At 51.5% G+C, this 27,253-nt stretch overlaps 1 protein-coding gene across 17 annotated transcripts in view; it reads right to left on the bottom strand.

The window, feature by feature from the left end:
* Ank1 (ankyrin 1) overlaps positions 1–27,253 on the bottom strand; it is a 163,785-nt gene that overhangs the window by 4,284 nt on the left and 132,248 nt on the right. For 4 of the 17 annotated variants that reach the window (XM_060381473.1, XM_060381471.1, XM_060381479.1 and 1 more), the window contains 11 exons: positions 26,992–27,220; positions 25,073–25,198; positions 24,828–24,947; positions 23,681–23,759; positions 23,322–23,396; positions 21,290–21,421; positions 20,292–20,438; positions 11,817–12,354; positions 8,402–8,684; positions 5,612–5,695; positions 4,499–4,639 (listed from right to left, as the gene is read on the bottom strand). In XM_060381473.1, the coding sequence (XP_060237456.1) occupies positions 4,499–4,639; positions 5,612–5,695; positions 8,402–8,684; positions 11,817–12,354; positions 20,292–20,438; positions 21,290–21,421; positions 23,322–23,396; positions 23,681–23,759; positions 24,828–24,947; positions 25,073–25,198; positions 26,992–27,220 (1,954 nt within the window). Of the gene's footprint in view, positions 1–4,165; positions 4,291–4,498; positions 4,640–5,611; positions 5,696–6,303; positions 6,793–8,401; positions 8,685–11,816; positions 12,355–12,887; positions 13,007–20,291; positions 20,439–21,289; positions 21,422–23,321; positions 23,397–23,680; positions 23,760–24,827; positions 24,948–25,072; positions 25,199–26,991; positions 27,221–27,253 lie in introns of those variants that run through there. The other 13 variants (XM_060381472.1, XM_060381474.1, XM_060381477.1 and 10 more) reach the window with 10 other exon arrangements.

Below are 27,253 nucleotides of genomic sequence, written 5' to 3'. Positions count from 1 at the left end.
ATGGGGAGGTTCTGGACACACAGGCTGATTCCCCACATGCTTTACTGCCAGGTCCTAAGCAGAGGAAAAGGCTTAAGTCTTAGCAATCACTTAGGAGAAGGTACCCATTTTTTGGGGTGGGGGTGAGGGGGAGGTGGTGTGGTAAACTAAGACTCAAGTGGAACAGAGACAGGTCCAGCTGGAGCAGCTGGCGGAGCAGCTGCTGGGGCAGGAGTGGGGTAACAGGAGCCTCCTGGCTGTGGCCAGGATTACTCCATGACGTGTCCTCCCCAGGGCACTCTCTGAAAAAGACCCATCCTTCCAAAGCTGACAAATGGCCGCTCCGCTGTGCTCAGAGTGCCAGGATCTTGCACTTTTCTCTCCCACATCTATGCCTGTGGCTCTCACCAGTCTCCCTTTTCCCCTCACCCTGATGCCCTTGAAGTGGCTGGGTAGGAGATCAGATTCTAGCTTGAAAACAAAGCAAAACAAAATTTGCATCCCTGCTTCCTCCCACTAAGACACATGAACTTTAAATTTACTAACATAGTCTCTTGTCAGAGCTAACATGCATCTTGAAACCATGTTTGCATGGAACACACTCCATAAAAAGGGAAACAGAGAGAGACACTGGCCTTTTCCTCCCTCAGCTCCCTGGAGAGTCCTGGAGGGCACAGCCACGCACACGCAGAGGGTAGCAAGAAGCGGCACCTTTTCCCAGGCTTCTGGTAGCGCCAGGGCCCCATCATTGCCTGCGCTCCAGTGCCCACCCTCTTCCAGCAGTCCTGGCACCTCAACACTCAGGCACAATACAAAACCCGCCACATGCGGCCATGAGTCTTGACTGAAACAACCTTCTCTGTCTTTTTCAGCCTGCTTCTTTACTCTCTAGGCCTTGGACACAGAGGTCTTTCCAGTGTGTGGTGGGATCAGAACAAGGCTCAGCTCTGCGCTGCTTACCAGACTGGAGAGTCCCCACAGTGGGCTCTCTTCCTCTCTAACCACCCTCCATTTCAGCCTCCTTTACATATGATACTTAGAGCCATGCTATGTGAGTTGAGGGGAATTTTGAGGAAAAGGCTCAAAATCAGTCATAATAACTCAACTGCCAATACGCATAAATAATCATATGAGCAGTCTCTTGCAGGCTAGCAAGCTTCCACTCCTGAGCTGTGCCCCACCCAGGAGTCGGTATCTTAAGACCCCAGATGACTTAAGGGGATGTAGACCACACTTGCTGACCCTCGCACTCCGTAAAGCCCCCTCACGGGAATAAGAGCACCTGCTACCGCACAGCTGTTCCACGAGGAAAGAACTGGCATTATTGCTATGCGTGGACAGCAATGCTGAGGCTTAGAGAAGGTCAAACGACTTGCCCCGAGTCACAGTACAAACAAAATCTGCCATTGATTGAATGCCAGAGTGCATATGCTTTATTTACCCCCCATGACACAACACCTCTCACACCTAGCATTTGTGGCCCCCTCCTCCGCCACACTCATGCTGTGTTTGGGACCTGGCTGGAGTCTCAGGCAGGCTGAGCTTGTGCCCCTCCCCTGAGCCACACCCAGTTCTGGACACATTTCTGATTGGCACATATCCAGAGGAGACTATTTTCATCTTTCCTTGAGGGGTATGAGGCTGGGGAGAGCTGAGTGACTTAAGGTCATACAGGATGGGAACAGGCCTTGAATCTAGACCCCAGGGCTGGTTTCCATGCTTGGAAACAGATAAGATGCTTCTCATTATTCACAGTAGCTCTGGAGTTCTGGTCTACAGAGTATGAACTCAGGGTTAGTGAGTCGCTGCTCCCTAGGGAAACATAAGACTAGGCAGGTTCTTGTCAGTCTCTGGTCACGCTTTCCTCAACTAAGAACTACATCAGCATGCTGCATGTGTATTTCTGTTTGAGGATGGCACGTTGCATGTATATGGCTCATTCACTCACGCCCACCTCATTGCCACTAGTCCCGGGCCCTCAGGAGGCTTTAGAACTTCGCTTCCCTGGACAGACAGAGCCTGCTTCACTGTTTCCACACAAACAGTGAAATAGCCGTCCATGAAAGAGCACAGAAATGCACTGTGGCACTGAAGAGATGAACGTGAAGGACAGTACATGGCCTGGAACAGGCGGGGATGGGGAATATGCGTGCCAGGTGCTTAGCGGGCACCCTTGTCGCTGTGTCTGGGGATGACTGGGCACAGAAGCACCCTGCACTCACTTCGGATTCCAAGTAACTTTTAGCCAGCAGGTAAATCAGAAGAGGAATGGCTGGGCTCTTGTGGGGTGGGGTGATATGGGTGGGAACAGAGCCTGAAGCCCCTTCCCTAGCCTCTTGTTGAGGAGGGAGCATTCCTGCTGCTCTCTAAACCTCTGGACAGACCTGGGCAGGACCCTACCACTGGACTCCTTCTGTTCCAGTACCCCAGTCACTACAGTGGTACCAGGTTGCTCAGAATTCCTGACTCCTAAGCTCATGAGGTCTGGTGGCTAACTCTCTCTCTCTCTCTCTCTCCGTCTGTCTCTCATTTAACCTCTTTGCCCATCAGTCAGAGTTAAAAATGCTCTCCTTCCTCTCCGTCCTTCAGCCTGCCTTTCTGCTTGCCTCCTGCTTAGGACTTTGGTGAAATCTGAACCAAACACCAGCGCAACTCCAATCAGCTCTGGCTGCTACTGTAGGAAGAACAAGGCAGAAGAAGGCATTTCCCGTCCCTTCCTCCTTTAAAAATGTCTTGCACCTTTGGGTAACTTCCCAGGCATGGATCAGAGCTAATCCTGGCCTTTAAATCAGTAGCCAGGCAGGACCCTCCTGGCAGTGCCAGGGTTAATGCGGTGACCTCCTTAAAGCTGCTGAGGAGTCAGGGCTAATTTTACTCTCCTGTGGGCTCTGCCAATCCTCATCTTTGCCCGAGTGCTGGGATATGTTGGGAAGCACGAGTCAGCACTTCCTGTGGCCCAGGAGGCAGTGCGGGCCCTGCTTTTTGCCGAATGCAGAAAACCGGTGACGATTGCTTTACTGCTTGAGTCTGGAGCTGAGCCCTGAGAGTGCTGCGGGCCATAACCCAGTTAGTGCTGTGCAGAGGGGGCAGGGCAGGGGGGGGTGATGCTTGCTTGCTCCCCGCTGACTCCCACCCCGATGCGTCTTGTACTGAGCTGCCCCGAGCTGAGCACAATGAAGGGCCTCGGGGCAGCTCAGTACAGGACTCCTCAGGGAGGGCAAGATCAGAGCTGGCTGCCAAGGCTCTCAGGCACTGCAGCCCGCTGGAGGTCTTCATTGTACACTCCGGCCCACCCCTCCTAGGCCCACTGCCCTGGCACACACCCATCACACACTAGTAGAGCCCTTAGCCGTGGAAGACCCTTCAGACTTTCAGAGAAGATACCACCCACCCCTGGGAACTATTGGTTTAGTTCCTTCTGAGACACCAAGGGAGCAGCCCTGTTCTCAGAATAGGGAGAGAACCGAAGCCTTGACAGGTTAGGACTCCAGTGAGGCTTAAGGGTTAGCTGGGCATGTTCTCTGACCAAGCACAGCGAGACGTCACAGGCTCAACCGTCTCCACTGTGTTCTGCAGCATCCTGGCCACCAACCTTGGAGCCCACTGCTTGGTCCCTAAGGGGGAATGCCAAGATTCACAGAGTGGTTTTCACACTTCCAGGCACTATTTTAAAATTATACAGGGACAGGCAGGTGTGGTGTAGTGGCACATGCCTTTAATGCCAGCACAGAGGCAGTTGGATCTCTGTGAGTTAGAGGCCAGTCTGGTCTGCATAGCAAGTCTCAGGACAGCCAGGGCCATATCAAGACCCTGTTTAAAAATAAACTGTATGGGGTGGGGTGGTGGAAGGTGTGTCTCAGAGGCAGAGTCTCACCTAGAACCCATGAGGCTCTGAGCTCCATCCCTAACACAGCCCCCCCCCAAAAAAAGACAAAAGAATATATAAACAAGCAAAATAAAACCAAGCCCCCGACTTTGTGTCCTTTCCAGCAGATGGATGTCAAAGGAGATGCATCTGCTTGGAGAGGAAGTTGAGGGGCAGAGACAGTGCCTGGTCTGGGGAGCGGGAGCCCGGAAGTCTGGTTGTAGCTCTGAATTATGCTAAATGCAACGGATGGTGTGGGGGAGAAGCAAGCAGCTACCTCATCAAGGACCATGCCAGGAAGGACAAGAAGGCTGCTGTTACCTCCCGAGGGGCTACTGGAGGAGAGATCACTGTTTGCCCCTTTTCAGGCTGGCCCGCTTCACTATTTGAGCCCCCTTCCTGCCCTCTATCAGGTCCGGCTGCAGTCCACTCCCTCTTAGCTCCACCTGGAGACAGCAGCAGAGACAGAGAGTAGGAATCACATAGGCAGACGAGCAAACACAGGCAGAAGGCGAAAAGGGAGAGTGAGGAGGAGGTGGGAAGGCTGTCCACCAGAGTGGGTAACCGAAGGTCAGCATTGCAGACTGCGGCAGAGCAGAGCTGAGGCAGAGGAGAGCTCGCCGCGGCCGCCAGGGGCCTGCAGCCCCTTGGTACCTTAGTGAGTTTCATAAAGGACTCAATGTCGGCTTCCAGACCCCCAGGATCTGCCAGGGGCCCCTCGACAGTCACCTCCTCGTGCTGCTGGGTGTCGACAGCACCCGATGAATCCACCTGCCGAACGACTTTGCGAACGATCTGGAAAAGAGAGGAAGAGAGAGAGGGCTGGTCAAACCATCAGGGCAAAGTCTGAGATGAACAAGGAAGGTTCCAGCGGCAACATCAGGAGGAGAGAGGCAATGGCCTCCTGTCCCTCATCCACTGGGAGCCAAGAAGAAGCCATTCTCTGCTGTCATTTATGGGGAATGCCAGCGGAGCTTGAATCTGGGGAGTACTGTTGGGACGTCTCTCTAGCCACTGGCGCGGCCATGTGAAGCATGCTTGCCTTGGCCTCTGGCATTCCATTCTGCCACTTGGAATGGATGGGCACCTTGCTGACTATCACACCTCTCCAGTGCTCGAGGGCAGAGGCAACCCTTTTTATCCGTATGTGTCCCTTCTACTCACCCACTCCATATTCATTTATCCAGAATGGGAGATGAACATAAATCATGGCTCAGGCCCTTAGGAAGGGACAAGGACAGACGGGGTCATGACCCCCTCTGTGAAAAACAGCCCTCATGAAACACAATGCATCCTTCCTCTCCTGCTTTCTCCCTTTGCCTTATGGGGCAATGCCTGCCAGGCAATGTAACCCTACCGTGTTGATGTGTGCTGCCAGTTTACTGAGTTCCTAGAGCCCTTCTGTTAAGGGAGCTCCCCCCCCCCCCCCGCCCCAGGACAGTTCCCTGTTCTCCAATAGCTCATCTCAGGGCCAGGCTTCACAGGATTAGGGCTACATGTTTCATGGAAGCTGATCCTTCTGCAATAGGGCAGCTGGAACTATTCACGCTGAGTTAAGCTTTGAGGTTATGAGACCCTCAGTGTCCCGACTGCAGGGGACCTAAAAGCCTCAAGCTCCCCCGAGTTACCCTGAATTGCCAGGGTGGTGGTCTGCAGCCTGCCCACCCTGTAAGGCAGCAGCAAGAAGCAGGGGCAAGTTGAGTCCCTCTGCCTTCCGGAGGACTTTGTCTTGCCAGCTTCTCCCCAGCTCAGAGGCTCCGCACTCACCTTCTTGGTGACAATGTTGCCCTGTTCATCTGTGAATTGTTCCTCTGTCACCTGCTCTCCTGGAATATTCTGAAGCTCATCCCCCTGGAATTAGAAGAAGGGAAAGGCACAGACTGGTAAACATTATTTTTCTAATAAAAGCAGATGAGGAAATAGAAGAGAAGCAGCCGGCAACAGCTGTGACCAACCAAGCCTGGAGCTCAGCGAAGAGCCCAGGCCAAATGAGGGCTCCTGCTGTGTCGCAGCACCATGTTGGACCACGAGCCCTGAGGCAGGCTGGGGCCAGACCTCACGCAAGAGCTCCGTGTGCTTGGTCTTTGCGATGGCAACAATACAAGGTGACTGTTCCCAAAGAGAAGTATGGGATGGAATGCTATAGACATCACCGCCCTGAAGGTGACCTGAGCTCCAAGGTTGTCCTTACAAACTGAATGGAAGCACACAGCCTAAGTCCCAGGGCAGAGCTTTCTCTGCGGCTTAGTGCTGGGGCTGCCGCAGATGCGAGCAGGTACAATGTGAGGCTGTGGCTCCCAGCACGGAGCGCGAAGGGGCCTTCCTGGGTCTTATGGGCTTGCTCCTATCTCCCGACTCAAGCTGGCATTCCCCCGGCTTCGTCCTGTGCATGCACCGCTCAGGCGGTCCTCTGGCACCCTAGGTCCAGCCCCCTAGCCGGCTGCTTGCTTGGCCTTTACCTTCAGGAAGACCCGCCGGCGGACCACTCTCGTGGAGATGGTCTCCTCGTCGTCACTCAGGCCCTCGCTCTCCCCCAGCTCCTTGTCCAGCTCCTGGTGGATGTGCTTCAGCACGAAGCACAGGGAGCCCTTGACAATGTGCATCACGTTCTGACAGCTGACCAGGAAGAAGCCTAGCAACACCAGCGTGACCAGGAGTTGCGTGATGAATGCCCACATCCTCTTCGCTGCCCTTTCCTCACCAGCCCGGCCCTCCAGGGACCAGGGACACCAGGGGCCCAGCTGCTTCGGAGACCCAATTTCTCATTCTCCTCTTGGACTCCTGAGGCCCCCAGCAACCCCTTCCGTTCCGTCTCTTCCTCTCTTTGTTCTTTATCCCTTATTCTAAACAGGAGGCCGAACGATCTCTCCCGAGAGTGACTCTCTTAGCTGGGACAGCATGACCCAAATGTCCTTCCTGCCAAAGAGCCTGGGCTCTCTCCTCACACCCCAGAGGACGTCAGCCTTCTATAATTTTAGCTCTCAAGCCAGCTGCTGGAGCTGTCCAACTGGGATGACGGGAGATAGCAGGTGCTGTGTTGTGGGCTCAGGAAGCACATGCCAGGCACTGTAGAGAGGGGGACGGGACTTGCCTATGGGAACCAGAGGGAAACATTCTTATTCGGGGACTCCACAAGACAAGGAGTCCCAAGAATGCGGCTCTGATTGTGGCTCCGTGGGCAGCTACTGCAGCAACTGGAATGATGCTGACTGGGTCTGGGGCAGGTAACACCCAGGAAAGTTAAGAGCACATTTAAGAAACAGCTCCCGAGGGTGAGCAATTTGTTCAGGCATGGTCAAGTGAACAGGTGCTGCGCCACTGGGAAGCCGGTCTGTCATTCCCGTCAGCCCTGAAGGCCTTCAGCATGGAACTGGGGTTAATTTAAGGCCCATCTCAAAGGCTCTTCTCATGTGTTCAGAGAACGGATTCACAAACACAGTCACGGCAGCAGCTGGGGGGCTGACATTCCAAATCAGGCCCACCCAGCACAAAGAGCACGGCCTTGGGACACAGCACGCTAATGCTACAAACCACCACTATGGCAGCTTAGGAAAGTCAGTCACCTTTTCCCGTGCCTCAGTTTCCTCACTCATGAGACAAGGGTCACTGTGCTTTCCTGGCTGCTCTTTGGAATGCTACTCAGCTCCCACAGCGGTTGAGGAACACAGCCACTCTGAGTAACAAGGGCAGGCCAACTTCTGTGCTCTCTGCCCTGTGGGCACCCACCTGCCTCACAGGTTAACACAACCACTATCCCACCGCGTAGGGTCTCTAGTTTTTCCCATCTTACCTGAGGGACATAGGCAAAGGGAGTGACAGTAGTGTGTCTAAGTGAAAAGATTAAGTAAATGAAAGAGATTTCACTCCTCCATGTTCACTCAGCTTCATTTCAGTAGGAAAATGCTTGGAAAGATAAAATCCCCATAGCGTATAAAAAACTGCAGGTTGAAGGAGAACCTTTCATTACAGCTGAGCTAATGAGGCTAGGGGCTGTGTGTGTGTGATGTAACTGAGATGAAATGGTTTGTAGAACCTGCCTAAGCTCTGTGCAGTTCATCCTAGCATGCACACTCATGAACACACACACACACACGCACCAGCACATGTGAGTTCAACTTTGAATATTTCCCATTTCCACCCAGTTACTAGAAGAATTAGTTAGGTTATAGTCATGTCGGAGTCACACTACAAATCCCAAATGACAAAGAGGTTTCATGAAAATGTTAGTGAATAGAATCTTTGCAAAATATTTTCCCCAAATGGCTCGTCATCATTCCTAGGCTGCTAGACACCTAGGCAAGTAACCAGTAACCATCCAGCAGTTCCCATGACACTGAGGCAATGACATCTCCATTTCTAAGCTGGTCATGTGGCCCTTGCACACTCACTCTGGCCACAAGAATGTGAGACTCGGAACCAAGAGATCTGGACACTCTCAGTTCAGGTTTGATGTGTGACCATGCACACGTGCGCCCCTGCGCGCGCACACACACACACACACAAACTAGAAAGTGAACAAACCAGAGAACCAGGGCCGTGCCCCTTGGTGGCTCTCACCTGCACGTCTTGAGAGAAGGTGCTCTCAGATGCCCACAGGCCTGGTTCCTTGCCGGCCTTGAGGCTGTGGGTCTCGGGCGGCCCCCTCTGCACATGCTCCCTTGTAGACACCAGCACCTGCTCATATTCCTGACGTGTGCTGGACTCCGGCCCTGGGGTGGTGGTGGTGACCGTCCTCTGGAATGAGTGTGGGCCTTGCGTGACCTCCTCTTGCCAGGAACTTCTTGCAGCTCCTTGCTGATACGGTACTGCGGGGGAGTCCTGTTTATCCCAGTCCAGTGTTCTAGCGTCCGGGACAGGTGATAGGTGGCCAGGGAGAGAGAAAGGACACTGTTCACCCTCAGTCTCTGCTGTCAGGTGTGCCCCCCTTTTCCTTATGGACCTTGTCTTATCTGGGACACAGCCTGTAGCATCCTCTACCCCCGAGGCCTGGGAGACTTGTGACTGGCCCATGGAGATGCCTATGTGGCTGATCTGTGCTTCTAGGTAGAGAGGCCTTGAGGGTCACAACCCCTCCCTTTACCTGACTTTCTCCCGTCTCTGAGCTCCCCAAGCACTTTGCTCACAGTAAGGACCAGGTCACTGGGCTCTCCACACCCATTGCCTCACACCCTCCAAGCCATACATTTCTTTTCTGCCCACCTTCTAGGTCACTCACACGTGACAGTCCTCCACTCTCTTCCCTTTCAGATGTGCTCCTTCATGGATTCCAGAGTGCCGCCTGTGTCCAGCTTCTCCCTTCCTCTCTGGTACTCCTCAGGGGCCCCCTCAGCCCTTCCTGAATTCCAGGACTACACTTGAAGCATCCCAGGGCTCACCCCTCAGGTCTCATGCTAACCCTATCCACCGCCTAAGCAAGCTCGTATTCATGGCTTTAAGACCCCTTGCGGTGTTCCGGGCCTCAGAGCTTGACTCTTTCTTGGGCTTCAGACATATGCCCCCAGTTTCCTGCTCTTCAGATCTGCTTTCTGTTTCTTACAGGTACATCACAGGGGTCAACGAGAAGAGCCACATGTGTGGTCTGACCACAATGCCTATCCTACCTGACCTCTTCATGGCTTCCCCATAGTTGTTCTGAAGTTCCTGAGCATGAACGTGTCCTTCCACTCATCCATTGGGGACACCGGGGTTCTCATTGTCCCTTTGCTTTTCTCACTGTCCATGTTAGATCAGACAGTAAACCTTTCTGGCTAGACTTTCAAAACATATCTGGACCCAACCACTACCTACCTGGTTCTTCTCAAGACTAATGTCAGTTCACTCCTCTCCTCTGGACAAAGCCCTGCAGTGACCCTCTGCCTCACCCAGAGGCAGCCACAGGTTTTGGGGGACCCCACTGCCTAACATTTTCAGCTCAGTTCTCGCCCTTTCCTCATTTCCTCTCTACTCTGCCCGGGAAGCAATGACTTCCTCATTGTTGATGGCCCCGGAAGCAATGACTTTCACATTGTCGCTGGTGTAAGCCAGGCACAGCCTGCCTCACAGCCTACACCCCCAGGGGTACCCTCTCTACACACGTGGCCCACCCTTTCGTTCTTTGCAGTCTTGCTAGATTGTCACCCACTCAGGCCTTCTCTGTCACCTTACCTGTAATTCCCGTCACTTTCCCTTCCACAGACAGACTCACCTCGTGCCTTGCTTCCCTGCTTTGCCTTTCCGTTTATCACTTGTAATTACCCAGTAAAATTTCTATTTGTGGGTTGTTTTTACTCTTCTATTTAAATTTTTCTAATTTTTTCCAGTTTCGTGAATATGTGTTATGCATGTGTGTATATGTATGTTTACATGTGCCTGGGTGCTCAGGCATGCGTGTGCGTGCTCATGTGCATGTTAGAGACCTGAGATGGATGTCAGGACCCATCCTCCCTTGGTCTTCCACTCTACTCAGTGAGGCAGATTCTCTGTATCAAACCTGGAGTCTGCTGACGTGGCGGGTTTAGCTAGCCTGCTCGCCATGGGATCCCCGTGTCTCCATCGTCCGAGGCAAGAATTACAGGTGGGTTGTCACACCCATCCAAGATTTATGTGGATTCTGGGGACTCGAACTCTGGTCCTCGAGTTTGTACAGCTAGCTCTTAAACGTTGAGCCATCTGCCTAGCTACCGAAATTTCAATTTTAATTACGGTTGTCCCTTAATACCCAAGAGAGACTGGTTCTATGACCCCCACGGATAAAGTCTCTTATGTGAAATGGCATGAGGTTGCTAGGAACCCACACACACCCTCTTCTGTATTTTAGATCACCTGGAGACTGCTTGGAAAGGCTATGTAAGTGGCTGCTCTACTACAGCAAGAAATACCTGCACATGCTCAGTGCAGCTGCCTTCTACTTGCTCCATATTTAGTTGAAAGCATGAGTTTGGAAACCAGGATTACGAAGCCATGGTGACTTCAAAGGGCAGCTACAACTCTAATTTTATTTAAATTATCTTGTTCCCTGCCAGTACCCCCGTTAGAATATTCCTGCTAGGCAGACATTTCTCTGGTTTCTTCACTGCCTTCTCGTAGGAGCCTGGCGCTTAGTAAATGCTCAGTAAATCTGGGTGCATGAGGGAGAGAGGGAGTGAGTGAGTGAAATGTACCTGTCCACATTGAATGGCTGACCAAAGTCACACACCCAGGAAATGACAGAACCCGCCTATGCGAACCTGCCACTCTAACAGAGAGGCTGCTGGCAGACGGGAAGTGCTGAACAGGAAGTGGAGGTACCACAGGCATTTCACTGAGCCTTTCAGCCTTCCTCCCAATCTTCCTCCAAGTCTTCCTCCCAATCGAAGGGTTTCTTTAGGAAGTGAAATGAATTCTTTGCCATCTCCTTGTGCAAGCACTTTTCCTCCCACAATGGTCCATACTGAGGACCCCAGGGACGGTAAGGAGACTTCAGGAGGGAAGAGGGGGAGAGCACTGCCTGGCCAGTCCCGAGCACCTCGGGTGGGTACTGACCCACAGGAGCCACTGTGCTTTAGGGAGCACTCATAAAGCAAAGTGACACAATCAGAGAAATGGCCTCTACATCAGAGTGGACAGACACACTCAACTCACATCTGCACAGAGCGGGACACTCAACTCATGTCCGTGTCCCTCTCTGTCAGCCCTGACCCTTTGTCTACACTCAGCACCGTGCTGGGGTCAGTGTCTGCAGAGATATGGGAGTGCTCTGGTGTCAGGAACCCAAAAGCTCTAAGTCCCAAACCCTCTCTGCATTTGTCCTGCTGGGCTCCACTGGCAGGAAACCGGCCTTGGCAGTACACAGCTCCTTTCTGAGGGCTGGTGGCTTCAGAGGCCTTCCTGTTTATTTGCCACAGGGCATTTAGAGCACAGGATGAGCGGCGGGGCATCCAAACCTTCACCCAGCGCCAGGAAGAGTCAGACCCAAAGCCCAGGAGGACAGAAGGGACCCATGGACCATTCTTACCTGGCCTGGCTTCTCTCCACAACTTGCCTCACTGAGTGAGAGTCTGTGATTCGGGCGTGAACTCGCTGCTGGCCTGAAACAAGAGACACTTCAGTGTCCGTGTCCTGCTCTGTGCCTGAGACCTCCTGCCTCTTCTTTTCTGACCTCTGACCTTCCTCCTGACCTGGCAAATCAGCCAGGCCGTTTGTGGCATCTGAATCCACTGTGTCGTCCTCCACCAAGTCCTGAGAGCCCAGCTCCAGGCCCTGCGGTTCCTCTGAAAGCGCCCCCTCCAACTTCCACTCTTGTGTGGCGTCAGAGTCCTCGGCCTTGCTGCACTCCAGAGAGGAGTCCTCAGCAGTGACCAGGGAGGGCGTGAGGCCCGCAGACCACACCTGCATGTCAGACATCTCCAGCATGGCGTCATGCTCCGTGGCCGCCAGGGGGATGGCGTCTATGACGGCCACCTCGTTCCAGTACTGGTCTGCACACAGCGGAGAGGGGAGTGCGTAGTGCAGGGAGGCAGGGGACAGCAGCTCGTCCTGCAGCGAGGAGTAACCTGGAAGGGCAGACAGAGGGCAACATGCTCCAGAAGCGATTTCCGTCACACGCGCTCACGTGCAGGACCACACACACTTACACACAGGCACGGCCACAGAGAGGCATGCACATTCAGGGCACGGGGCTTTCCAAGCTCCAAGTCCGAAGCTCAGGCCTTGTGGCTAATGCCGGGACACCCTGGCAAGAGAAACAAGGCTCCGAGCTGGATGTGGGCAGCCAAGGGGTGAAGGTAGAGGAGGGGGCTCCTTTGCGGGAGGGCAAAGAAACACGACTGAAATTCATTCTTATCCAGCTCAGAGCACTAGATAAAGAAGGCTTTATCCAAAGGACTCGTGCTCCGATCTGCCCTGACGGATCGGATGAAAAGCCCCAGTCTCCGTGGCGGGCGGAGTAAAGGATGCTCGCTGTTTACTCGGTCTTTGGAGTCCTGTCAGGAATGTACCTTGTGGGGAGAGTGCAGCCCACCCAGGGTCAGGGTCAGTAACAAGGCTGCCCTGGAGGGGTCTCACAGGGTACACTGAACATCCACAGACCTCAGTGCGGTGGTCAAGTGGGAAACAGGCTTCTGGTTTGGCATGAAGTGACTTTTCCTCAAGGTGCATATTGCTTCCACAAACTCTGAATGATCTACAGTGGCACAGGTGAGGGTTCTAAGGGGTCAAAAACGGCGCAAGGTCAGAGGGCACCATGGGCTCCAGCACACCTGCCCCGCAGTGCTTCATCCACAGGCCCTGAGCTATCCACCCAGCCCTGGCTCAGCAGCGACACAGTGCGGCTCCGAGTCAGCGGCCTACTCCCATACCTGCTCTCCGCTATGGAAAGAAGTCCTTGACAGTGTCTGGGTGGCTTTGACCTTGGCTCCCTGGTGTTCGGAAGTGACTGCGAGTGGAGTTTGTGCGTCGGATGGACGCCAGTGTTCTGTCAGGGGTACTTCAAGCCTCCCGCACCCAGTTGTCAAAGAGAGGTCCTTTCGATTTCAAGAGAGGAGGCGGCATTCTACAGACAAGCTTTTCTGTCTGGCACAATGTGTCAGACAAGCCAGGGAGCTGGCATGTGCCTGCAGTTGTTAAATATGCAGGAGACACAAAGGCCTCATTCGTGTGTGTGTGTGTGTGTGTGTGTGTGTGCGTGTGCACGCACACGCGCATATTAGAGAATGTGCGCTCACGTGTGCAATGGGGTGGGGCTACAGTGTCTTTAGGAACCTTCTACTGTCTAGTCCTCCAAGCCTCACATTGACACCCCTCAATCAGCCCCTCCCCAACAGCCACTATCTCTAAGGCTTTATTCTCACATTCCAGGTTTTTGCTCATTCTCTGCGGCCTGACTTGCCTAGTTGCTCTAGCTCCGGGTGCTGGCTCTCCCAAGTCCTCTGCATCACAGCCACCATCTCCACTCATCCTCCTTTCTCCACGTGCTCAGCCGAAACATACTGACCAATGTCCGATTCCAGGACAGGCACTGTGCTAAAGGGCTAGGACAGACACACATGCGAGCGCGTACTCACGGAAGCAGTTTTCTCCTTTAAAACACCGCTTGTAGCATGGGTCTCCCCGGTAAAGGCTTTCAGCTTTTACATGTCCGGAAGAATCTCTATTTTTGCTTTAATTTAGTTTCTAACTATTTTTTTTTTCTTTTGAGATGGGGTCTCATTATGTACATGGCTGACCTCGAGTTTGCTATATACGTCAAGCTGTGCCGGAACTTGAGGCGGCCTTTCTGCCCCTTCCTTCTGCTTGCTAGGATTACAGGCTCACTACACTTGGATTTTTTCCCAAGTTGGATTCCTTCAACTTGCTATACAGTTCATGTTGACGGTGAAATTCCATCTTCTCCCTCCTCCTTTTTTGAGACAGAGTCTCAACCATGTATCCCTGGCTGGCCTGAAACCCACTGTATAAGCCAGGCTGGCCTCAAACACAGAGATCTGCCTGCCACTGTATTTCTTGAGTGCTAGGACTGGAGGCATTGCTACACACACACACACACACACACACACACACACACACACACACTCCATCCTCCTCCTCCTTCCTATCTCACACTCCTTTTTTCTTTTTTCACTCCCCTCCTGCCTGTCCTCTTTGTCATCACTGGGGAGCAATCCCAACTCTCATGTATTCTAGGTATATATTCTACTGCTGAGCATACTCCAAGCCTTGCCTGTTCTGTCTTCTTTGACAGGTCTTCTGCTTTAAACCCATTGTTTTCTGCTTAGACTGTTTTCTGTGAGACAGGCAGTACCTTTATTTTGGTTCCATTGTACCAAGTCCCCTTTTGTGCTCACTTTTAGTCAGCTTGCTTATTGCCTTCCTCAATATAATTGCCAAAACGCTTCCTTTATATTCATTATTCTTATTTTATCAATGTATTTATAATTTTCATCAAATTCAAAATACTTTAAGTACACACACACACACACGTATACATATGTATATACATATATATGTACACACACATCGTTTGAAATGGTCCTAAGCTCAATGATGCTTTTTATATCTTTTCTTTCCTTCCTGTATTCCAGTCTGGAGGGTGTCTGGCAACAGAGCCTTTGTGCATTTAGGGCAAATGCTCTCCTGCTGAATTCCACCTGGAACAACGTTTTGAACATACACTGCAGCTGTTCTGACTGTCCTAACAATCTGCTCATCTGTATTGGTCCTTTTTCTTCCCGCTACCGAATCAGTTTTTCCTGCTTCTGGTATCTGGTAATCTTTAACTGGCTGCCAGACATAATGAATTTTACCTTTTGGGGCACTGGATATTTTTGTGCTTTTACACATCCTTGATGGCGGCTCTATTAAGCAGTTTGTAAAGCGGTTTGATCCTGTTGCATCTTGCTTTCAGGATTTCTTAGGTAGGTCTTACACATTGCTCAAACTTAGTTTAATTATATCCATTTTCTGAAGCAATGATCCTTCTTTGACTGTAAGATGTCTCAGTGGCCAGGCTAACCATTGGGAAAAGCTGTTTAGTTCTCAGTCTAAAGGACCCTAGTGTTCTGACTCTCTCTGTTTCTCTTTGTTTTTGACAGGGTTTCTCAGTGTAGCTCTGGAAGTCTTGGAACTTGCTTTTTAGACCAGACTTCTCTCTACCTCACAGAGATCCGCCTGCCTCTGCCTCTCGAGCTCTGGGATCAAAGGCACACACCATTGTTCAGGCTCTTCCTGACCTGTGTCTTCGGAAGTAGAGTTGCTTTGGTTTCCATGACGCGAGCAGCCTCTCCTTAACCCAGGGAGACCACCTGTGCTCCTCTAGAAATGCTGTTAAAGCTGACTCTAGGCATCAAAAGGCTCACTTCCTTTGTGTCTCACGAACCTGCCTCATGGGCCACTGACTCTCGCTGCCTCATGTCCAATGTCTTGCAAAGTGTTTTCTCATAGATGACTCTCCATATTGGGCAGCATCGTTGAAAAGGGGTGTATGTCTAAGCCTTGGCCAGAAGTGGTGTACATCATAATAAACAGATCGTCAGATACAGCCATCCAGTCAGCCCTGGGAACCTCATCAATAATTCAGGGTGGGGGTCTTCTGCCCCCTGAAACACCAGAGGCTCTGGGGGTTCACTGGTAACTCTTCCACCTTGAGGCTTCCACCATGTTCATCTGAGTGGACATTTCATCCAAATGAGGCGTGATGGAGAAAACATAGGATCTCAGCAAGTGTAGCACTGATGTGGGTGGGCATCGCTGTTACTGTGGTGTCATGGTCTCTTTGGCCCGTGTACACTCATGAAGGATGTCTCACTAGACCAACGGCAGAGAAGACCTTGGGAAGAGCTGCTTTGATCCTACCTAAGTTCCAGAATTTGATCTCAGGAGGGTTAGATAGCAGTCACACACGTAAGGCGTGGAGCGGAGGAAGCCAGGGGCCTTCCCCTTCTTTCCTCCTTCCTCCCTTTCTTCCTTCCTCCCTTCCTTGTTTCTTTCTTCCTTCTTCCTTCCTTTCTTTTCTCAAAACACACAAGGTTTTCTTCCTGTCCCACTGGGCAGGTCTCTGCAAGGCAGGGAGCAGTTTTTTGTGGTGGAGAGGACCCTGCTCCACTTGCCAGTTATGAGTGGGTTCTGCAGGGCCACAGTGGCTAAGGCCTCCCTCAGTAACATCTGTGCCTGTACCATGTTGTTTTGGCTTTCTGGGTTGATTGAGAGGAAGGTGGGTTCCAGGTGACCTTTCTCCACAGCTGGTGTGCCCCCATCTATCTCGGGGACCTGGGTCCGCACCTCCTTCACGATCTCCAAAGCCAGACTGTGCTGCTTGCCAAGGGCTTCACCCAGCCCGAGTACTTCTTGTCATGGTGGTTGATGGGTGCTTTCCCTCGTTTTTAACAGACTTTGTGAGCACAGAGAGTGGGCCCGGGTTAGATCCCTCTCTCTTGACACTTCTGCGGCTCCTCTGGCATCATCTCGTTCTTGGTTTATTGAGGAGGTTTTACTTGCAGATCACACCTGCTTTGGCTTCATGAGTAGAGTGAGGGTCGGGAGGGACTCCAGCTGACCTTTCTTCATATCAGGTTACTGCCCTGTGTCTGTCCTGACCCCAAATGCTGTGAACCATCCTCTCAGTTCAAAGTTAGTAGCCAACAGACAGCGTGAACATGGTAGCCTGTCCCCAGACAGGCGTCATTCTTCACTAGCTGTATTGTTAAAAGTTGTTGTAAATAAAGTACATTTTATTTCCAACTAGACAACATGTTTCATCAAGACAGATGGAGCTGGTGGGTTTGAGATGCTTGCTTTTTCTTTCCGTATAAGAAATGTTTCAAAAAAAATTTTTTTTAGTAGCATGGGTTATTTTTGTTTTTGTTGTTGTTTTTCTCCTAGGCACTTTTTTCTTTTTGCTTATTCCGTGGGCTTGAGTGGTCCCCTCCTGTGTGGGAGAAGCTAACTGGCCTTTGGGCCAGGTCTCCTTTCTCACAACAGTCCAGGTATATGGGTCAAGAAAAGCTGTGATGGGAGAAGATTCCCCTCAAGTAAGAACCCCACTTTCTCCCCCTCCCCCTCCTCTTTCCTGCAGGCACCGCCCCATGTCCCTGTGACTTCAGACAGAGACAGGCAGCAGCGTGCAAAGCACTCAGAAACTGAGGTGATGGTGACAACCTCAGTGAGTGGGTCTTGGCTGCTACCAGGACAGCCACTGGCTTTGTTGGAGGACAACAGAGATGGTTCAGGAGGCTGGTGCCTCTTCCTCCCTGCACTTCCGATCCCTTTTATCCTTTCATTTCTGACCAGAAGGATACCAGATGTGAGTGAGACAATCTTCCTCACTAGGATAGGGATGAGGATGGGGCAGCCATATATAAGTCAGTCCTGATCCCCTGTGGGGGACCAGAAAGGATCAGGCCTAGGATCAATTTATGATCCCACTGAGGGCAACATGCCTGCAGGGTCCAGACTCTAGGCTCATCGGGCGATCTGTGAAGTTTTAGGTGTAGGAGGCTCTCAGCGTGCTGCACAGAGAAGCCAGAACTAAAGTCAACCAAGCAGGACGAAGGATCCTTTGAAGACGATGTGCTTTTGCTCAGATGCTACCACACGAAGCACAGTGTTCTCCTGACACTTTAGGGTCAGCTCCCCGATGCCCCTTAAGCCTCCTGCCTTTGCTCTCCCTACCTCCTACGCTTCCAGCTCCTCTGCTTTCTCCCTGTTTGGGAATCCACCAGGCATGCCACCTTTCCGGAGTGTTCTTTCCCTTTTGTTTACATGTGGCTCATTCCCTCATCTCCTCTGTGCCTTCGCTCAAATGTAACTATCCTACCATGCTACTTAATCCCTCAGGCCCGTTATTCTGGCCTGTTTACTCCACGTCACTATGATGCCATATCATGCAACACATCGTATATTCTCGCACATAGATCACCTCTGTCATAAGGGGGATTTCACAAAGGCAGAATTTTGTTTGTCTGTTTTCTCGTCTGAGAACCCATTTCACTTCCCTGCCTGGAATGGCACCTAACATGTTAGCTGATGCTTGAAAAATATTTGCCAAGTGGGCTAGCCTACTGCAACTGAGCCCTATCATCAGACACAGAACACACAGAGACTTGGTCCCACTAGCTGCAACGGAGGCATTAGCACTTGTCTGCAATAACGGGAGCCAACAGTCCTTCTTCAGACCCAAGAAAGACCTAAGGGCCTGCCAGTCCCGTAAATGTTTAGTTAACCCAAGGCACAAAAAGAATCAGTGGATTTAACTTGATTGACCTCGCACTGGCAATATTAAGAAACCCGTGTCCCAAACCAAAGCTCCGCTGTTTGGTCCCGTGTATTGTCCCAAAGCATATATGATGATCTCAGCTTCCCTTCCTTTTCCTTCTGTGAAAGGGGAGCTCCCCATTGGGTTCCCACCAGGTACCCAGAGAGCAGCTACATAGAGAGCTGTGCGTCACTGTTCGGGGAACCCTCTGGACCTGAAGAGTGAGTGGGAACATACCCATCAGCAGCCACCATGAGGCAACGCAGACAACACGCCATGCACACGCGACAGATGCCCATGGAGACAGCCGTGAGATGCACGGGGTGGGGTGGGGCCGGGAGTCCTCTGTAACATGCATTTGTGAAAACTGACAGTTCTGGATGCTTGGCCAGGTGGAGACAGTGGAGAACAGGAAGTACAAGGGAATGAGTAGTCAGGATGAGGTCAGAGGCAGAAAGAAAGGAGACAGGACATGATCAAGAGATGAGCCCCACACCCGATGGGGCTAGAGAGATAGCATGTTTCGGGAGACACGGGACGTGAGAGAGAGAATGGGGAGGTGTGGCATGCTCAGGCCCCACCTGGCAGAAGGAGGCCCTGTGCCCAGCCTAGTCTACAGCTCCCTGCTCCCTGATGGTGACACAGGCTTGGCTCACGTGCCCTTGTGTCTAGCATGTACACATCTAGGGGAAGCCTTTAAAACTAGCAGCGTGGGGAACGCCGCTGGCACCACATAGCTGTCCACAGTGAGGAACGGGACACCAGAGGGAGACAACATCTCGCAGCTGACAAGTTAGTAAGCAGCTTGGGATCTACTCTAATTTCTAAGAATGAAGAGATGACATAGGAGGGCCAGCAGGTGGGAAGGCCTAATGCTCAGACTTCTGGGCCCCCACACTGTGCTGAGGTGGGAGTCGGGCCCCACTCGTGTCCGCTGGCCAAAGAGAGGGTGGACAAAGAGAAAGGCCTTGGGACCTCCAGGCTCTACTCCTTCATGGCAATGGCTGCTTCTATTGCAGCTTGCTGAAGAGTACAGGCCTCAGACCCAGCTCAATGGCAAAGGTCAGGGCCTCCTGGGCTTCATCTCCTTGGGCTGGGTCACACTGGGACTCCCTGCCGTGCTGACCCATACTGAAGAGTGCAGGGGAAACGGATGTGATGAGATAAAAGGGAGAGAATGAAAAGGAAGAGAGACCAGGCTCAAGGAGAGGACACCCTTAGTCCTGAGGGTTCACAGTGGGACTTTAAACACCATCGGTGGACCCCCATTAGCCCTTAGGCCAGAGCCTCCATGTTCCTTGCTTCCTATTCACCGAATATTTCAAAGACAGGGACACAGAAAGGACCCATGCCTTGTGAAGAAGAATGAAACAGAAAGCTTGGAGATTTAAGGGTGAGAGCCTAGACAACTTCTCAGACTCAAGCCCTTTCTTGCCATGACAGGCCCTTCTGGGACCTTGTTGGGGGTGGGGGCTGGAGGGCTGGTGGTGAGGGCCTGGGAAGTGTTCCACATGGGCACAGAGGCAGGCAGCCCCGCACAGGTTCAGTGTTATCTGTCTCTCTCACTTGCCTCTGCTCTCCCTGGCAGGAGGAGTTCATCAGCTGGCAAAACAGTCCTCCCATTAACAGGAGGTGAAGAGATGGTTTGGGGGAAATGAGGTGTCATGGGAAAGTGCTGTTAGCACTGGTGCCCAGAAGGCAGGGCCCCAGCTCAGCCCTGGCCGGATCGCACAGGACACTCACCATTCATCTGGGAGGGCGACAATGAATAGTCCCGGTCCCCGTGCCTCCGCTCTGGTTTGAGGTTTCGGCTCTGCCTGCCGGAACCTTCCAACATGTTAACAATCTCACTTCGGTCGATGTTCCGCAGGGCTGTGTACAGATTTTCCACTGTCCGGAGAGAAGAGAGGAGGTGCCTGAGCAGCAAATTCAAATGACTCTAGAGCAGCCGGGAACACTGCTCAAGCCTAATGGGCACGGGGCAGGAGGAAGTCTGGGGAAGAGAAATAATCTTCCTTTTTGGCTAGCTTCTCTTTCATTCAACAGGTCTCTATGAAAAACAAACACTGACTATTTGTAGTTTGTTTTGTTTTGTTTTGCTTCTTTCAATGCTGGGGATGGAGCCCACGGCCTGGCAGGCATGTTCTGGCTTTGCTGAGTACAAGCCAGATGCTCCCTGGCCAACGTGAAGCACCCGAAGGTGCGTGTGTGTACTTGTGCGTGTGTGCATGTGATAGCTCTAAGAACGGTGAGAAAGCAAGGTGAAAGATCTGGCCTTCAGAAGCCCTGATCTGCATCAGTGCATGGAGGATGCAGATCGAGCAGGGCAGGACTCTGAGGAGACATCGGAATGAGAGGGGCCTCTCCCCAGGCAAGAGGAGGAGGATGTGCCTAAGGGAAGAGAGCCGAAGCAGACTGGGGTAGGCCCACCGGACTCTGCTCTGAGATCATGGCACACGTTTGGTTGAGAAATGCATTGAACTACTTCGAAAACAAGAGTTTTCCATCCTGTGACATTATCCTCGGGGGTCCAGGGCAATTTTTCCCTTGCTGTATGAATGGGGAATACTGAGGGCAAGAGCTGTTACCTGGTAGAGTTGCCTGGAAACCTCAAGACTGGGGAGGGAGAGGGGAGACAGATAGAGGGCAAACCTGGGGTCAGCAGAAGGAATGGGGTGTGAAAGGAGGACTCCAGTGAGGAGTGGACCTATCTAGAAGAGAGTTGGCCGAGCGGTACTGACTCTTTGCATTTTCGCCTTCACGGGCCACCCAGAGGGTCAGCAAGGCTGCACTCTGCTCCAGCAAGGAGTTAGGGTTTTCTACACGGATCCGGTTGATGTCTTCCACGCTGAACTGCAGCTCCCGGGCCAGCTCTGCAGGCAAAGAACCAAGAGTCAGTATGAGGGACAAGTTTATCGTGGTCCCCATTAAACCCGGGAAGATTTGGTGCTGACTAAAGAAACTCAGATACGCCTCCTTGAGCTCCCAGTGAACGGGGCAGAGAGACAGGCACCGAGTGAGGAAGTGAATGAGGAAATGAAGGGCCGTCCTTTCTTCTTTCATGACTTCACTGAGGCGATGAGAATGAGCTTTCTCAGCGTACAGGAATAGCTAGTCTCCAGCCTGCGGGGAGCTATAGCTCAGATTCCCTGCAGTACTGCCTTGCTTGGGTGGCCACTGGCTGTCCCCCAAGGGCTAGAGGATAGAAAGGCAGCCTGTGGTTACCACAGCGCGTCCCTGTCATCATCACTGTGACTCCTCACAGGCATTAAGAAGGGGAGAGGAGTATATCAGAGTACTTAAGTATGAAGAAGACCGAAGAGAAGGTGACTGCAAGTCAGAACATGCTTCTACCACACACACGCCCCACACCCAGATCATACGCTTGTGTGCTAATGTGCATCTGTGTAGCGCACATACATATATATTCATGGACATGCATAGACACAGTGCACTTTTGCACACCCAAATACACACACACACACACACACCAAGCAGGAGTAGAAATAGCCTAAGGAATGGCTAGTTCTGAATTCCTGTCACACTGGCTCTCAGCAACTTCCTGCTGTGGTGTTGGAGCTGCCTATAGTTGCTTTAGCATCGTGCAGGGTGGTTGCACACGGGATGTCCACCCGCATGGACATTGCAACAAAGAGCAGCACCGGGGAACAAGGCAGTGTACAGGGCCTGAGGCGGCATCAACGTGCGGGGCGATTTCTTCTGCCTCTCTTCAAATCACGTCTGCCCTGCTGTAGCCAGGATGTACCACAGGCCAGAGATAAGAAGGAAAACATCTGGAGGCCTTGTCTCTGCCCCCCACCCCCACCCCGTCCCCTTTCCCACAGCAAGCTGTCCCTGAAAAGGTAATGAGCAGTGCTGAGAAGGCGGCGGACACAGCCACAGGATGTGTTTTCTCGTCTGTGTGTTTATGTTTATTTTTTTGATCTCCCGTGTTCTGTCACCAGCTAGCTACCACCTTGCTCTCTTAAAGCTGGACCCTCACATTCCCACTGATAAAACAAGGTAAGCCAACATGTCCAAAGACAGCTGTCACATCAAGAGTCAACGCTGTTAGATATAAAATCTGATGTTTATTTTCAAAGGTGTCTTAAGCCAGCTTAGGTCCAGCTCAGCTACAAATGAACAGGGAACACTGGACCCCTGCTACTGCCCTCTAGTCTAACTATTCCCCACCACTCAGACTAGAAGTTGGGAGTGAAACCTGGTGTCAGCCAAGCTTGCCTGCTAGGCCATGCCCTGGATAATAAACAGAAGTTAATGTGGAGATGAACCCGGACACAGTTTTGTTGAGTGAAACTCAAATGTAAACAACAGTGAGAAAGATAAAACCCAGATGGCATGTAAGACTGTTCCCTCCTGATTATTAACTAAGGGAACACAGGTCATGGGTTAAGATTTATAAACTCTTTTCTGCACTTATCTAGTTTTCCTGGCAGCCTGGGCTGAAGCTCAACTCGGCAAGATCGTAAAAGAAATGACTGTTTCCCCTGAGCCTCCAATCCTCTTGTTATAAAGTAAGAATACTTGTTTACAGGGTAAACAGACAAACATGGAGGGGGTGGGGGGCTGAGTGCTCCTCACTGATGCCCAATGGCATTGCCTATAAACTGGGCCATCACAGACTAGAGGCACAATGGATGATGAAAAGAGGGCTGGAAGCCCTTCACCATGGGTCACCCAGGAAGAAGGGAGGACCAAGGGGTTAGGTAGATATGGGGATTTGAGGGGGGTGGTCCTAATTCCATAACTCACCTGCCCAGCTGAGGCCAAGGTGCTCTGTAATGACAGCCATCTTCATATCAGCACGGTCTGTGTCACTGGTAAAACCTGGCAAGACACATTGTATTGTAGTTAGCAGCCCGGGCAGGTCACAACATGAATGAGGTGGGTGTGTGGCCCTTGCAGAAGGATGCTCAGTTTACATAGGGGCTTTCAGACCACTGTCAGGTACAGACCTAAGGGAAGAGCTTTGCTTGCGGCAGACAAAGTAAGATAAACTGATACCAGGACACGGTCCTTGACAAGGAAACCATTGACCGATTCCCTCGACGGGAAAGCAACCACATTCTTTTAAGAGCAAGCATGTTGAGGTGCTAAGCAAGGGGTCTTACCCAGCCGGGACTCGCTGAGAATGCTGTATCGAAGGGCTAGGGGTGTCAGGGTCCTTCTCCTGTCTTCTGCTCCACTGCCCTGCAGAAGACAAAGAAAGGGTGCAAAGGGTTTCTGCATGTACTCCTTTTTAAAGGAGCTGATGCAAGCTTTCATGCTGGAGGGAAAGGGCATGGTGGTCCATGGACTGATATATTTTTTAAAAATGTGGTAGCCATTATCATGCATGAAGCTCCATTTGATACAGCTGCCTATGAGGCAGGTAGGTACAATTATAGCTTCTATTTCACTGTTGAGGAAACTAAGGCAAAGAGAGTAACTTGCACAAGGTCTCCCAGTAGAGACATGGTTTGGATTTAAACTCGGTTTTACTTTCTGGATTCTCTTCTACTCAGTGACTCATTTCTGACACTGTCCTGTGGTTTAACTCTAGGGCCTATTATCTCTAGGCACTGAAACTTCCATTTGAGAGAGAAATAGGTTTCCCCTCACCCCCAGAAGGAGCAGAGAAATTGAGTCACATATGTGAAAGTGACCTTGCTTTTCTTCTAGGTGACCATGACAGGCTAATGATTCAAAGAACAGCAATGGCAGAAATGTGGAGACATTCTGAAGATGCCATCGCTCCAAAGCTCCAAGCAAGCAGCACCATGATTAGGGAGCAGAAAAAGGACATTGGTCAAGGCTTCTGCTTGGAAACCAGGGTTTTGAGAGTGGCTGGGGATGCCAGGGTCCCCTTATTTGAGGGGCGAGATAGGCAAATAAATTGAAAAGAGGCTTGACAACCTCTGTCTATGAGTAAGTGACCTTGGGCAAGTCCTCATTCAGCTGTACACCTCAGAGGCTTCAAGAGTAGCAGGCGGGCTCTGTCCTCCTCGTTCTAGGGAGCCTGGCTCCATATGAAAAGTCCCAAAAGCACCTGACCCCGACATTTGCTCCTCACATCACATAAGCAGGCTTTATGGTCATTCCAGGGCAAGCTCTCTCCGCCCGGCCACCATACAAATGTCTATAGCAGAGCGAGAGCCCTGGAGAGCCTGGGAACTTGAAGTTAGTGCTTCAGGATGAAGAGCGGAGCCCTTTGGACATAAGTGTGTTCCAGGGTCTACCCAGGGAGCTCCAGAGGGACGATGGCAGGCTGCAGCTCACCTTGGTACAGGGGGGCATGGTGATATTCAAGTGGCAGAGGATGTGCTGTGTATCCTCATACTTCATCGCCTTTCGCAGAAACGACAAGAACCCTCCGGGTTCGCGGCTGCTGTCCCTCACCTAAATTCAATTACACACAAGGACCTTTAGCGGGACCCTTTATGCCTCTAGGCTTGTGTTCTCAGGGGTTCCTGCCTCCCAAACTCCTAGACCAAGAAAAGAGGGTGGCCATAGGAGGCCAGCACCTTCACAGGGATGGCCAAGCGGTTCTCTCGAAATGACTGGAAATGGAAGCTTCGCTGTTGGGCCGCTTTCTTGACAGGCACCAAGTTTCCAGAGAGTTCTGCAAATAGAGGCATTCCTTCCAGAACCTACGGGAAAGGAAAAGCATGCTGAGCTGCTTGTCACTTTCTGTTTTTCTCTCTCCCCGAAACCATCCCTCCCACAGGGGGTGGGGTTATAAGAAACCTCACTTCTTGTTTATGAAAGTGTCATAAATGAGCTGTGCCCCCATGGTGCAGGCTTGTAAGGAGCAGGACTTTCACATGTCCCCACCAAAGAGAACTGTTCCAAGGTTGGTGGTCTCTTATGTCAGAAGGACATATCTTCTGAAAAAGTCCTAGGCTATTCTTAGACGTGCTCTTATCTGAAGATGTTTTGTTCATGAGATGTGCTGGAAAGCCTACAAATACTTTTCACACGTAAGGATTCCTTCTATGTATGTAATAGCATCAACTGAGGTGTTCTCATGATATCTCACTGTTGAGGAAACTGCGGCTGATAGGCAATAAGTTCTCTGACTAGTGAGGGCCAGGGCAGCATCAAACCCAGCCATGCCCAAGTCTCAGCGCTTTGGATACCAAGCCAGCTCTTCTGGTGAGTTCTTTCGTCAACTCCACACAAGCTAGAGTCATGTGAGGAGAGGAAACCCCACCAACCAGGCTGGCCTATGAGCAAACCTGTGGTGTATATTTTTGATTAATGACTGACATGAGAGGGCCCTGCCCACTGTGGACGTGCCACTCTTGGGCAAGGTGGTCCTGGGTTGTATAAGAAAGCAGGCTGAGCAAACCATGAGGAGCAAGCCAGTAAGCAGTGTTCCTCCATGGCTTTTACTTCAGTTCCTGCCTCTAGATGCCTGACTTGAGTTCTTGTCCTGACTTCCTTCCATGATAGACTGTGATACAAACTGTATCACAGATACAAACTGTGATACAAACTATATCCTGAAACAAATCCCTTCCTCCCCAAGTTGCTTTTGGTCATGATGTTTTATCACAGTAATAGAAACCCTGATTAAAAGTAGGTCCAGCTAAGATTTAGAGGCCAGGCCCTCGCAGGGTCCCTAGCTTGTCATGTAAATGCGAGAGAGAATCTTAGTATTTGTAATATGTTCAAATCCAGTTTCCATTCCTTTATATCTCATCTATTTGCTCCCATCACCCTTGCTTTCCCAGCAGTTACTACACTCCAGGGTTGCTGGTAGAAGCAGGGAGTTTGGGTCAAATCCTACAGACACTGTCTATGCAGCTTGAGTGTTATCTTAGCCCTCTCTCCCCATCTTGGCTTCCCAAAGTGTACCCTGCAGATTACAAAGATGCCCATAGCTGAGAGAGTTAAACCCCAGTTTATAAGTAAGGCATTTTAAGAAAAAAAACTTTTTTTTTTTTTTTTTAAAATGTGTGTATGTGTGTGCACCATATGCATGCAGGTATCCACAGAGGTCAGAAGAGGGCATTAGACCTTCTGAAGCTGGAGTTACAGGTGGTTATGAGCTGTCTGATACGGATGTTGGGAACGGAACCCAGGTTCTCTGCAAGAGCAGTAAGCGCTAACTGTGGAGCTGGTTCTCCAGCCTCGGAGGTTAATTTTAATTGTGCCAGATGCATATGAACTTCAGAAAGTGCCAATTCTTATCACACAAGTCCCTAGGCCAGCCAAGGGCCACCTCCCTGAGATGCCCTTGGTGTCGGCACTCATGTTTGCCCCAGCCTATCTAAGATGATTCTTGGGAGAAGAGCTGAAGAGGTATATCCCAACAGTCCCTGCTGCTTCAGAGGCAGGACTTCCGGCCTGGACTAGCTGTCATGTTCCAGAAACCAGCCACGAGAGCCACCTTAACCCAGGGCTCTGTGTCCCTGTGCGGAGTGGCTGAGAGCCGCACCTCTATGTCCCTGCTCCGCGCCACCTCCACGAAGTTCTCGTGCTGTTCCAGGGTCTTGTCCACTTTGTCATCCGTCATGCAGTAGCAGCGCAGCCTTCCTTCCCGAGGGTCGTTCATCTTGGCAAAAATGACAAACTTGGCCATGTAGGGGACCGCCGTGAGCTCTTTGTACAAGAGGGTGGCGAAGTGTACGGCCTCCGCAGTCCGGGGGCAGTCGGACAGCCAGAACCTGACAGGAGAGGGGGAGCGGTGAGCCGCGCCC

Source organism: Meriones unguiculatus, chromosome 4, assembly GCF_030254825.1.
Source record: "Meriones unguiculatus strain TT.TT164.6M chromosome 4, Bangor_MerUng_6.1, whole genome shotgun sequence".
In the NCBI taxonomy this organism is placed as follows: Eukaryota; Metazoa; Chordata; class Mammalia; order Rodentia; family Muridae; genus Meriones; species Meriones unguiculatus.
This window is presented reverse-complemented; position numbering and strand designations above follow the sequence as displayed.